General features: G+C 39.4%; 1 protein-coding gene across 1 annotated transcript; it reads right to left on the bottom strand.

Moving 5' to 3' along the window:
- Window positions 1-1,986: 1,986 nt before the first annotated feature.
- Window positions 1,987-12,788, bottom strand: ywhae1 (tyrosine 3-monooxygenase/tryptophan 5-monooxygenase activation protein, epsilon polypeptide 1). Its single transcript, XM_054609816.1, has 6 exons — window positions 12,639-12,788; window positions 9,222-9,421; window positions 7,668-7,774; window positions 6,733-6,939; window positions 5,930-6,066; window positions 1,987-2,914 (listed from the first exon to the last, which is right to left on the bottom strand). Exons 1-6 carry the CDS (start codon window positions 12,700-12,702, stop codon window positions 2,862-2,864), a joined length of 768 nt encoding a protein of 255 aa, XP_054465791.1. The 5' UTR covers window positions 12,703-12,788; the 3' UTR covers window positions 1,987-2,861.
- Window positions 12,789-13,480: the final 692 nt, after the last annotated feature.

Genomic DNA, 13,480 nt, shown 5'->3' with positions numbered 1-13,480 from the left:
TTTCTTGTGAAAAACTTTGACTTGATAGTTTTGCTATCAAAATAAAAAGGCCACTGGGGCACCAAAAACAATAAGTTTCATCCTCTGGGGAGCAGGAATATTCAATGTAACTGAAATCAAATTACTTGTTTTCAAATTACCTTGTCATGACGCTACATTTTGTTCAAGGAGGAAGTCTAACCTGGCAGAGGCGCTACAGAAGAAGAAGGTTGGGGGAGGGGATTCTGATCAAACGTGTTGATCGGTGTCGCACCTCAGCAGAAGTTGCACCAGCTCGCACTGCAGGAAGGAAGTCACTTCAACTGGCTGGCTGTCACACCCTGCCTCACTTTCCGTCAGACTCCTCCACTTTCACCTGAGGCTAAATTTACCCTCAGCGCTGAGCTCGGGGCTGTTATTATGGGGTGATGTAACTGCAGCAGAAGTTGCAACTGCTACAGAGGTTACAAGCAACTGAAACCAGGGAGAGGAAAAGGTTAAAGGAGAGACTGAAAAAAGAAAACGTTGATGGTGTCAAGATAATGGCATGTATGAATCATGGTGGCAGCTCAAATAGTGCCAGAAGTCACAGCAGAACCACAGACGTTAAGATTGCATTTGTCTCTCAAACACTATAAATAGGACATTTATAAATTCATGAATTTGTCGCAGTTGCCAACTTGAATTCCAGCTAGCAACATCTGCTCCGTGTGGCAACAATGTGCTGCAGTTCAACTCGTTTTTGAAAGCAAGAATTTGACAGATTTTATCAGTTTTGAAGAAAGGGCTGTGGTAAAGTATAGTAAATGTTAATAATCTGCAGTAAAACCAGGACATGTAAGAATCCCTAGGACAGTTCCATGGAGTATATTTGGTCCCTTAACACTGGAGAACCAGGCTGTATTGCTGGGCTTGCTGGAGGGTAGGGAGGCCCGGGAGAACCAGAACCAGGACTGAGCAGGGCAGACTGTCAGACCCTGCTGCAGTAAAATGAGAGGTTTTCTAAAGGGAGTCTGGTGCTCAGAAACACTACCACTTTAGTCCACAGGAGTCGCAAAATTCAACACACTAAGGTTTCTTGTAGTAACTTTAAATTAGTGATTTCCTACATTTCCCAGAACCCCTTTCAACAAACACCATCAGTCAACGCTATAAAGTACAATACATTTGCAGGCATTGCAACCAAAACGACAATTTTTTTTAAAGGGAGTCTGGTGTTCGGAAACAATACCACTTTCCACCACAGGGACCGCCAAAAGCAACACAAAATGAAAGTTTCTTGTTGTAGCTTTAATAACACTATTTCTGAAATTGTGGCCCTAAAATCTTGATTATTTTTATTTAAAAGTAGAGGTTGTCTTCATTAAATTACCAACATCTTACACCAAAGACATCCCAGTACCAGGTAGTAACCAGTACGGGAAAACTGATTGGTTTCTGGTTCGCAATTGATGGGAACATTGTTAACAGAAAGAATTCAATTTCATTTGTGCTCCCAATCATCTCATCATTGGCCCTGGTTTTGATTGTCAGACCCTGCTGCAGTAAAATTAAGTTTTCTAAAAGGGACTCTGGTGCTCGGAAGCACTACCACTTTTGTCCACAGGGGCCGCCAGAATCGACACAAAATGCGAGCCTCTTATAGTAACTTTAAAGGCAAATAAAAAAATAAAAAAACCAACAACGCAGTTTGTAATGTTTAATTTAGATTGTTTAATGTTAATTCCATGCTGTGTTTCAGTAAGAACAATACAGATTCCCTGTCTGTGGCTCCAGTCAGATATCCAGTAGTACAAATCAGCTCCAAGTTACACATAATGAAGCAAAAAAACAAAGAGGGGAAACAAAAGGAAACAGCAAAGAAAGAAAACCTCTGAACGCAGAGGAGCTTTAGTCAAAAGTAGGGGGAGAAGCAGCAGAAAATAAAGATGTGTTAACTCATGCAAGCACTGACATTTCCTTTAAATTTTGAGGGATCTCTGTTAAAGAGCGAGGCCGAATCGAGACTTGTCTTTTACACAAGTGTGAACGTTTTTTATTCATTTAATTAAAACCACCAACTAGATATAAGTCAACCTTCAGAGATTCAGCATGTGTGCACAGTTACAGTATTTCAGCACAAAGTACAGTCCAAGGACAACTACAAAAACATGACAACAGAATCACTATGGTGTAAAAGTTAAGCACTTCTCTGCCCCACGTGGATATCACGAATTTCACCAACTTCCTCTGAAAACCTAAGTTAACAAAAAAAGGGCACTTGTAGTTTTTCCAAACTGCCCAAAAAAAAAAAAAAAAAAAAAAAAAAAAAAAAAAATGATTCGCATGACATTTCACTAAAAACAGAGATAAAATAGCTCCCATAACTAATAGTCAACATTATCAGTAATAAAAGTTAATTTCTGTAATTACATTAAGAAAAAATTCTCAATACATCCAGCAACTGATAAAAATATTGAGGAAAAAAAAAAAGCAACAAAACGAACGAAAACACAATAATGAAAACAAAGATAATGTTTCTGAACCGCTTGTATCAGGACAAAAAGAAAAAACACAAAAACAAACCGAGGGACTCTCTTTATCTTTGACTTTCTAACATTGTATTTCCTTTCTCAATTAAGTGCTATTTACTTGAACGATGTAAGGGCTAATATAAAAATAAAAAAGAAGAGAAAAAATAAACTTGTTGACTCCTCGGCCCTGCTGGGTGTCGTGGAGCTGCTGAGGTGGAAGAAAGGAAAAAGGAGCGGAGGAAGAGGAGGATGGAGAGGAAAGATGGGGGTGGGGGAGGAGGTTGGGGATGGCCGAAGGTGGGAGGGGGAGGGAGGAGTGTGAGGAGGTGAGGGTGGGGTCTCAAGTTGTTGGCTGTTGGTGGCGTAGTCTCACTGGGCCTCGTCCTCCACGTCCTGCAGTGCCTCTTTGTTTTGTTCTTCACCTGGTCAAAAGAGAAAGTATAAATAAACGTCAGTGGGTTTTTAAAAACTGATCCAGGATCTGATTGATTATTCCCAATAAGGCTTTCCATTCTTAAAAGGGCCAACGTCTGTTCATGTGTTGCTTTATAAATATATACAAAGAGATGATTTTATGGTGGTATTATTACTGAAGCAGCCTTTTAGCTTGTAGACTTTATATACAGTTTAATTTGCATTCCTCATTATCACAAAGAAATTTATCTCTTTAATTTAGTCTTAAAATCCTTATTTTCTGCGATTAATCTGCTAAAGCTGTTTAATAAACAAAGTGAAATAAAGAGTACGATTTTGCTTTTGAAATGTAGTAAATTATAAGTATCAAAATAGAATGAAATACGTACTTCAGTGCAGTAATAGTATGTACTTTGTTACTATCCACCACTGTTAGTGAACATTGTCTTCTTACCGCATGAAAAACAACCTTTAGATACGTTGGAATAAACTCCAGAGTCCAGGTGAAAATCTAGTTCTGCTCCTTGTTTAAAATCTGGACTCTTTCAAGAGGAAATCTGTTAAAAAATATCCAAAATGCATGCTGAACCCAAATGTATCTTTCATCAGTGTTTGGTTTTGAGTGAAACGTGGTATCAAACTGTGTCTCACAGTCACACATTCAAGTGTAGTGATTGGAAAAAGAGATCAAAGTGAGTGAACCGTGTGGGTGAAGCTTTTACCCCAAAATGTCTCACATGCAGACACATCTGACAACCTAACCTTTGTGCTCTTAATGGACGACGCAAAATACTCATTTGCTTTGTTTGTATTTTTTTGCTGCAAATCAAGATCTATTTTACAGTGTAAACGATCTTTTGATTGTTTATTGACATCGTAGAGCAACATAACTACAGTTTCAATGTCTATATCTGGAGGAAAAGTCACTGTGACGAATAAAAGGTCAATACTTTTGATTAGTTATTTGAACACTTCCTGTTTTCATTTCAAATTAAAATCATTTTTGTGGACAGAATCCCTTCGTTTGTGAACACGAGGCTTTTCTTTCGAAAAACTCGCAGGACAGCATTGTGTGAAAAAAAATGCAGTGACTTGCAGGACTCCATAAAGTGGAGTTCTTAATCTACGAACACACAAGAGTGAGGAAACCACAACGGGCCCTCAGATAGAGCTCGACCAGACAAACAGCCAATCAACGTTAAAGATCAAAGCAGGGCTGACCCGAATGTCAATCATCTACAAGCTTCTATTCAAGTTTTCAAAATGAGTCATCATCAAACTTGAGTCACTGGGAGGAGAAACACTGTTTTGAAAGGCTAAACGCCAACAAAGATGAATTGAAACAGAATAATTCGTTAGATAAAAACATAATGTGAATTTTTGAAATGATAATTATCATAGTTTTTCAATACATTTCAACTTTTTGGGTGATTGGAGTTATATTGAACATGTTTGGATAACACCAGTCATAAAAAATCTCTACGCAGCAAAAACACTATAATTTACTATAACAAAGTAAAAGGATAACATTTAGAATTTTTGAAGCTTTACTGACTTCAAAGCATTGAAATGATTTTTGGGGTGTTGCAATAATAAAATATATAATCTGAATCCTTGTAGACCAGCTGCTATAATCAAACAACAAAGGGATCTGTATCTGCCAATCAATGATCAGCAATCAGTATCGGCAAAAAATATGTGATCATGGATCTCTAAAAGTTATATTTGCTCCTTTTTTTTTTTTTTTTTTTTCCCTTTGTGCTGATCCGATCTGTGAGTTTTATGATCCGTTGCACCACTACTCCTTTGTTTACTTACAAGTTTAACAAGCAACTAAGTGAAATCTCAAACTCTGTTAACAAAAGTCAAACTTAGCTAAACTCAAGACACCCTGTTTGACCTGCCTTTGGTGGGAAGATCAAAGATTACATCCTGATACCAAAAGTTAATACAGAATCCAACCGAAGGAGTGAGTGACCAAGAGACAGGTGAGTGCTTTGAATTATTAAACCATGAGTGAGTTAGTGTTGAGAGGGGGGGGGGACAAAAACAAAAAAGGCAGCCACACACACACACACACACACACACAGAACAAGGCTTTGGGTGAGCAACACTTACAAAGTACAGTTAACATGGGAAATGAACAGTCGGGTTTGTTTCCTTTAGGACTCTACAGCAGAGGGAACGAGAGAAAAGACAAGAGAGAAAGAAAACGCAAACTGCTGGATGATGAAGGAATAGAGAGAACGAGGCAAAAGAGGCTGTGTGTCGTTTTTATATTCATTAAATCAGGGCTCTTGGGATTTAGAAATTGACGCCAGTGTCTTTCAAGTTCAGGCAGATAGACGTGCTCAGCTGTAGCTTGACGTTGATTTGCTGGGTTGGTAAAACAACAGGAGGTGTTGACTGTTGTATTTTGCTGTTGAGAGCACGGAAGTTGCGAGTCTTTTTCTGGATAACGTCAATTCTGAGCAGACGTTTTTTGGAGTTTATGGTCTCAGTCTGTAGTCTCAAGTCTTCTTCAATACACCATAATGGGTTTTTTTTGTAAATTATGGTCCATTTGGAGTAAAACAGTTGCACAACTGGCAAAATGTCCTGGAGACACAGATTTTTGTCACCACCGTTTAAGATGCCGTCACAAAAGTGTAGATTAATGTGAAAGCAAAGTTTGAAGATTGGCGTGGTCGAGGCTACACTTTTGACATTTCAAACATATGGCTTTAAGGATGTTCTCTAGTTCATTTTTACTAAAAAGGGTATTTAAATGTGGGGACAAAACTACAATCATCAGTTAAATGTATGGCCTACTTTTCCTCGTAAATATGAAAGCTGTGCGTTGTGCGCCGCCAGAACATCAATCAAGCTGCTCACAGTTTTAAGACACGTTTTAAATTTGTTGTAAAAAGGTTTTAGGCAGTTAAGAGGAGATGAGTGAGTTGGTTTAGTTATCAGTGTATCAGTAGCTCGATGTGGAAGAAGAGGCTCTGCATTGACAAACAGTCGTGTTATGAGACTCTTACCTTCTCCCTGCATATCTGAAGTCCATAGTGTCAGGTTGTCACGTAACAACTGCATGATAAGTGTGGAGTCCTTGTAGCTGTCTTCATTCAGTGTGTCCAGTTCTGCGATGGCGTCATCGAACGCAGCCTTTGCCAACCTGAGAGAACACACTTCTGTTGAAATCACTTCATATTTTCACTGAATCAGAACATGTTTTTATGGTGGAAATATATTTAATCCATCTGTGTCAGTGATTGCGTTACAGTAACTAAATGACTGTTTGCTTGAAAGGGGTTTCTGTAATATCATTTTATGAAAAAGCTACACAGGATGGGCTTAAACACGACGATGTTAACGTGGAGAAGTCCGGGTCTAGCTCTCAATCCAATCCAGAACATGTGGCAGGAGTTGGAAACTGATGTTCAATCACTATTTATGTGCAATCTGTCAGAGTTGGGGCAACGTTTCAAATTGAAAGGGGGAAAATTGCAGCGCAGAAAAGGTGCCACACCTACATACCGAGTGATTACTATTTATCATTTTGCTTTACATACTTGCAAAACATCTTCTCATAAAGAAGAATAAGAATTGTCTACATCCACAATAGATCCTATTCTTGTAAAAGAATAAAACATGAAGAAGCAAAAACCTCTAGTTCTAGGGAAGATTAGTGAAGGTAGATTAAAAAGATACAGAAAGAAGTATTTAGGCTTTTTATCGTCAGGGATCCTACCCTTCAAATTTGAGAGGTGCGATGTAAACAAAAGATTATACCAACTAAAAGAGAAACACTAGATAAAAGGGTATCGGGGGAAACACTAACCTGCAGGCGCGGTCGGGAGAGTTTAAGATCTCGTAGTAGAAGACGGAGAAGTTGAGGGCGAGGCCGAGGCGGATGGGGTGCGTGGGTGGCAGCTCAAGCATTGCTAGGTCGGTGGCAGTTTTATAGGCCACCAGGCTGTTCTCAGCTGCCTCCTTTCTGTGGTTGCCAGTGGCAAACTCTGCCAGGTACCTGTGGTAATCACCCTTCCTGGAATTGGGGGAAGAAATGGGCACAAAATAATACATTTAACAATGAGGAAGTTTCTTTAAACCTGCATTCTCTCTCCTGTCCATCAGGGGGCGACTCCTCTGGTTGTATAGAAGTCTATGAGAAAATGACTCTACTTCTCTCTTGATTTATTCCCTCAGTAAACATTGTAAACATGAGTTTATGGTCTCAATCTCTAGTTTCAAGTCTTCTTCAATACAGCATGATGTTCATTTAGTAAATGATGCTCCATTTAGAGTCAAACAGACCATAAAGCAGGGGATGCTTTAGGGCGGGGCTACACACTGATTGACAGGTCGACACCAGAGACGTATACGGCGTCTCTACATGACTCCTCTGCATTCCGAATATGGTCACTTCCTGTTTATTGGTTGCAAAAAAGGGAGACATGGAGACGGCGAAATAGCAGAACTCCAGGCTTCAAAACAATTCACAAACCATGATGATTACGTCCACTAATTATATACAGTTTATGCTTTAAATAAAGATATTTCTGAAAAGTGTCTCCACATTAATTCATGGTTTTTCTCAGATACTTTGTCAAATGTTCTGCCCCTTGTCTGGAATTTACCTCTCAATATATTCCACATTTAACCATATGGCTACGTCAAATAATACTTGAGCACATTCTGGTCGTCATGTGCAGGGACTGGAGAAGCTGTTATTTATTCCTCTACTAGCTCCCATTCAGATCACAGAGCTCTTACATTTTGTTGTAGAAGACCTTAGACTCTCCCATGACAGCAGAGGGGAGTAGGTGCCTGTCCAGAGCATCCAGGATGTCACCACAGATCGTGTTCAGCTCCTTCTCAACCTGACAAACAAAACAAACTAAATTAAGACACAAACAATTCGACCAGCAAAAAAAACATTTTCATAATTTTGTTTAAGGGCCGCATGAGATGTCGTTTCAGCGTCATGCTACGACTTTTCTTTTGTTTCTGCTTGATAGACTTGACACTTTAATAAAATACTTGTTTTAATGTAGTCTTGTTTGTATATTTACAATATTTTATTGTAATTTTTATTATATATTGTTTACTATTGCACTGTGTTTAATGCACCTATCACCTAGCCAAATTCTTTGCATGTGTAACGTACTTGGAAATAAAGTGACTCTGATACAAAAGATAAAAACTATGATTAATCCAATGTTTCTCATTAACTACCAACAGTCTAGCCAGGCCCCGCCACAGTTAAATAATGAACCGTATATATTTAGATTCAACGTGTGTGGTTTGAGTTTGACCCTGGCAGGTCAGGGACGACTGCTGGGGGGGCATTTTTCACCGCTTAGCGCCGTGAGCAGCTACAGTAGGTCAGCTTGGGAACGACCTGAGGGTGAAGGTGACTGGCGGCTCAGGTCGTGAGTGTCAGCATCTTTGGCCCGGGCCTCTCCGCCTCCTGGGGCTGTGGATTAAATACTCGCTGTGGCCTCTCTCCCTGTGGGGAGCGTCGGGGCCGACTCTCCTTGGTGCTGAGGGTCTGCGACAATATCAGACACCCACCAGACCTGGCTTTGTAACATAGACCCTGTCTTGTTTTTTGGGGGTTCATCTTATTCTCAAAATGGATGAATTTAACGTCAAAATGTAGCCTACAAAATGTAGGGTGGATATACCTGTATTTTTTCATATAAGAACAAAAGAAAGTGACTTATTTTCCACTGTAGCCCCTTCTCTTAAATCCAAATTACACTTTCAGTTTCTGCTTTAGTGCAAGGGTCCATGAAAAGCAAATGTCTGTGAGGGTTAAACGTATGACTCTGTTGGCTGTATTTGCCGACACCCACTGTAGCTGCCTAAGTCCCTTTTTTTGGGGCCTACAGCTGCCCTTTTAAACCCCCCTTCTAACAACCTGTAACAAATGTGTTCCCCAAGGGAGTGAAGAGAACAACAGAAGAAATGAAGGTGCCACAGCGGGATTACCCGACTCTGAATCCCATTAGGTCATTCTCTGCAGCCCAGCAGCCTCACCCATCTCTCTGACACACTCTGGCCTCTCCCAGATTAATAGCCAGCTCTTATTTCCCTTCATAAAAAGCAAGACAGAGCGGAGGATCTGCCAGCTATGACTCAGATGCAGTCTGTCCAGTAGCTGCTCATGCTGTGTATCATTAATATGAGCCAGTGATCTCACATTAGCACAGCAAATATGCGAAAGCTTTGAAATGAGAAATGCATTTGGAACAATGGGAATAAATCTAAATACAAACGCTAGGGTTGTTTGTTATGGGAGTTAAATGACATCCTTGACTTTACCGTTTGCCTGTATTCCCGGATCATCTTCAGCTTCTCCTCCCCGCCCTTGCTCTCTTCCCTCTGTTCGATACTGCTGATTATCCTCCAGGAGGCTCTCCGAGCTCCGATCACGTTCTTGTAGGCCACTGATAGTAGGTTCCTCTCCTCCACTGTGAGCTCCACGTCCATGCCCGCCACGTTCTTCATTGACACCACCATCTCTGTTGGGGAGACACATTTAACACTCCTTTAAGAACTTAGATATTGTATTCATTACATCTTGAGACTACACCAAACGACTAGCTGTAAAGCGTCTGATGATTTATGTTGCCTGAGTAACGAGATTTGATTTCTGACGTCTTCAAACTATGGCGTCAATTCAATTACAATGCTTTGACATAACGGCCTCCAACTGGCAGGGATTCAGATGGTAACCACCATTAGTATACCATTTCTTTATACTTTAATTTACCTACATGAATTACATATATTTTTCGGTTGGGCTAAAAGCATAGCAGATGAAGAGTTCAGGCGTGAGGGATTGTTGTGCTCAAAGATGATAATTTACAGCTTACAGAATATGCAAGTCAGGTTTGACCGTGAAATGACAGAGGGTGTTTAGAGTAAATGCTCAAGTCGGCTTCCTTACGGGTGCAAAACGTCCATCTACTCATTGGCAACAATCCAACAAACACACACATAGACCTACACACAGCAAGTCGCTAAGGAGGTGCAATGCGGCCGATGGTGCACACCTCAACCTCCACATTTAGATTTTTAGCAGAAGGACAATTTTTTACTGATTAACACTGACCGGTATGGTAAATACCTCCAATACCACAATAACTAATGGAGTGAGCATGCAATTCTATGCACATATATCACATTATCATATAATTTATTAGGTAATTTACGCTAAAAAAGGAACACCACCACCTGACACTCGCTATCCAATCCGTACATTCTGCCAAAACGCTACTGCACATGTGCAAACTAGTACTACACACCTGTGGTTAAAACACTTATTATGCTATATTGTGAAAAAAAACAACTGTATTGAAATCAGCAGAAGGAGAGCTAGTTATTGTTAGCCGTTAGGGGCTAAACAGCGAGGCTAACCGCTCATGTACGGAGGTCGCATTGAGTTACATTTTGATCCGTTCAAGCTCTATTCAGCAAAAAATAATATTGGGCGAAAAGTTAATTATAACGTTATCATGATGTGTACAAATGTTATCTCGTGAATTTCATTTCTGGCGTCAAATGAATGAATACAGTTGTTTGAAGGAGATATTTTCATAGCAATATAAATTAGATATTAAAAGGAGGAAATTGTTAGCTGTTTAACTTTTTTTTGTTTTTAAAAGCTGGTATTGATTGGTACTCTGAATCAATGTGAAAATACAGGTTTCAGAATAGATATCGGAAGGAAAAAAAGGCAATATGTGAAAATATTTTGTGAGAATGTTTTTTTATTAATGACTGTTGATTGATGCACAATGTAAGTAAGACACGGATGATATGGAGTAGATTATGTGTTTTTTCTCTCTCCCACCAGTCCCATTACAGTCCGTCATCGCCGATATCTTTCGTTTTTAATATTGCAAAGAGTGCGAGCTTTCTGGATGGTTTCCTAAAACATATTGAACATTGTCCGAGAGTTATTCAGTCCTAATGGTCTTCTGTGGCAAGAGGGGTTTGGACCGGATTCATACAGCCTCTCTAGCACGAAGAAAATATAATTTAAAATGCAGCTCAACTAGCATCTGCACAAGAAATGTGTGTTGTCATGAGTCATTGTAATTATACTCTATCACGAGTTCCTTTTTGTACATTTTATGTACTTGTACGTTGTCTTTAGAGACAGAAATCAAGGCTCTGTCTCGTGGATTTGTTTGGTAAATTCCTTTGAAAATGTAAAATATCTTTATTATAAGAAATAAAAGGACATTAGGACTATTTTTGCACATAATGCGGTGGGGTTTTTCCACTTCTCCCATAGGTTTCTTCCTTTTTCCTGTGCCGATGTGCGGGAAGGACAGAGGATGTCGCATGTGTACAGATTGTAAAGCCCTCTGAGGCAAATTTGTAATTTGTGATTCTGGGCTATACAACTATAATTATTCTGTCTGTATTTATAAGATTTTTTTTTAGTTATTGTTGATTTTTACTTTTCTTACTTACTTATTTAAAATACTTTTTAAATAAGACTTGTTTGCACTATATCTCTGCTGCTGTAATCCTGAAAATGTCCCCGCTGCGGGACTAATAAAGGATTATCTTATTTTACAAAATAAACTGAATTGAATTGGTATGAAGCTTCTGTACTTATGGCATCATTGAAGGTTGGCAGGGTGTTAACTTTCTAATATCAAACCAACTTTATGGTTAAAACGTGCAGGTTAGAGAGTGACACATATACATATATGTGTGTGTGTGTGTGTGTGTGTGTATATATATATATATATACACACACACACATATACACACACACACACATATATACACACACATATATATATATACACACACACATATATATATATATAAATATATACGTATATATAAACACACATATATATACATATATATATATATATATACACACACATATATATATACATACACACATTATATATATACACATATATAAACACACATATACACACATTTATATATAAATACACATATATATATAACACACATATATACTATACACATATATATATATACACACACACATATTTATTTATATATATATATATATTTATATATATATACACACACATATTTATTTATATATATATATATATATATATATATATATATATATATATATATATTATATATATATTTATATATAAATATATATATAAATATATATGACTTATAGCAGAATGAACTGCATTCTAGTGAGGTTACCATTCAGCCGTAAACCTGTTAAATGTTAAATGTTAAATGTGTCGTAAACCGCCCCGTTAAATCCCGTCACGTCCCCTCCCCGTTACTGGGGCGACGCGGTTGCCCCCCAACAAGGCCCGTGACGCGGTGCAGCTAGCCGGTAGCTACGTCGTTAGCATGGTGCAGGGGAGGCGACAGTTCACGCTCCAGTGAGCCGCCATTTTGTTATCCCCCTCCTCCTCCTCCTCCCTCCTCCTGCTAACGTTAGCAGCCAAACCACCGCACATTAATACATCTCATGACATTTGGTGTTTTAATTAAAAACACCATCTTCTATTATAACCGTGTCACTGTGTCGTCAGCGGGTAGATTAGCCACCTAGCTCCCTGCATGCTAACAGGGAGCTAGGTGGCTAAGCTAGCTGACGTCAGTAACCGTTAGAAGAAGAAGAAGAAGGAGATTTTTTTTTTTTTTTTTTTTTTTTCCCGCCGCGGACGTTTCCCGCTCCTCTCCAGCCCGGCGGACATGGCGTCTTACCGTCGTACCGCTCCGCCTGCTCCGCCAGCTTAGCCTGGTACACGAGGTCCTCTCGCTCTCCCATCGTGTGTGTGTGTGCTGCTGCTCTGCGCTCACACTCTGCTCCGCCCCGCCGACAGCGAGAAACAAAGATGGCGGCGCTGCTCTGAGCTGCACATACGCACATTCACCAGCGAGGAGCCGCCTCCTCCCGCTGTCAGTACTGATGTCAGTACTGATGACAGATACTGATGTCATTACTGTCAGTTACTGACATTACTGTCAGTACTGTCAGTACTGATGTCAGTACTGACAGATACTGATGTCAGTTACTGTCATTACTGATGTCATTACTGTCAGTTACTGATGTCAGTTACTGTCAGTTACTGATGTCAGTTACTGTCAGTTACTGATGTCAGTTACTGTCAGTACTGATGTCATTACTGTCAGTTACTGATGTCATTACTGATGTCAGTTACTGATGTCATTACTGTCATTACTGATGTCAGTTACTGTCATTACTGATGTCAGTTACTGTCAGATACTGATGTCATTACTGTCAGTACTGCCAGTTACTGATGTCAGTACTGTCAGTTACTGATGTCAGTTACTGATGTCATTACTGTCAGTTACTGATGTCATTACTGTCAGTACTGATGTCATTACTGTCAGTACTGATGTCAGTTACTGATGTCAGTACTGATGTCATTACTGTCAGTACTGATGTCAGTTACTGACAGATACTGATGTCATTACTGTCAGTACTGACAGTTACTGATGTCAGTTACTGTCAGTTACTGATGTCAGTTACTGTCAGTTAATGTCATTACTGTCAGTTACTGTCATCACTGTCAGTTACTGTC

This window comes from Anoplopoma fimbria, chromosome 1, assembly GCF_027596085.1.
Source record: "Anoplopoma fimbria isolate UVic2021 breed Golden Eagle Sablefish chromosome 1, Afim_UVic_2022, whole genome shotgun sequence".
NCBI lineage: Eukaryota > Metazoa > Chordata > Actinopteri > Perciformes > Anoplopomatidae > Anoplopoma > Anoplopoma fimbria.
This window is presented reverse-complemented; position numbering and strand designations above follow the sequence as displayed.

What these genes read in the sequence shown, in the direction of transcription:
- ywhae1 (XM_054609816.1), bottom strand. Translation starts at nt 12,702, where the DNA reads ATGGGAGAGCGAGAGGACCTCGTGTACCAGGCTAAGCTGGCGGAGCAG. An exon ending in TCCGGGAATACAGGCAAACG is followed by an intron (nt 7,775 to 9,221) that starts GTAAAGTCAAGG and finishes TTTGTTTGTCAG; the next exon opens with GTTGAGAAGGAGCTGAACAC. An exon ending in AAGGTCTTCTACAACAAAAT is followed by an intron (nt 6,940 to 7,667) that starts GTAAGAGCTCTG and finishes CCCCAATTCCAG; the next exon opens with GAAGGGTGATTACCACAGGT.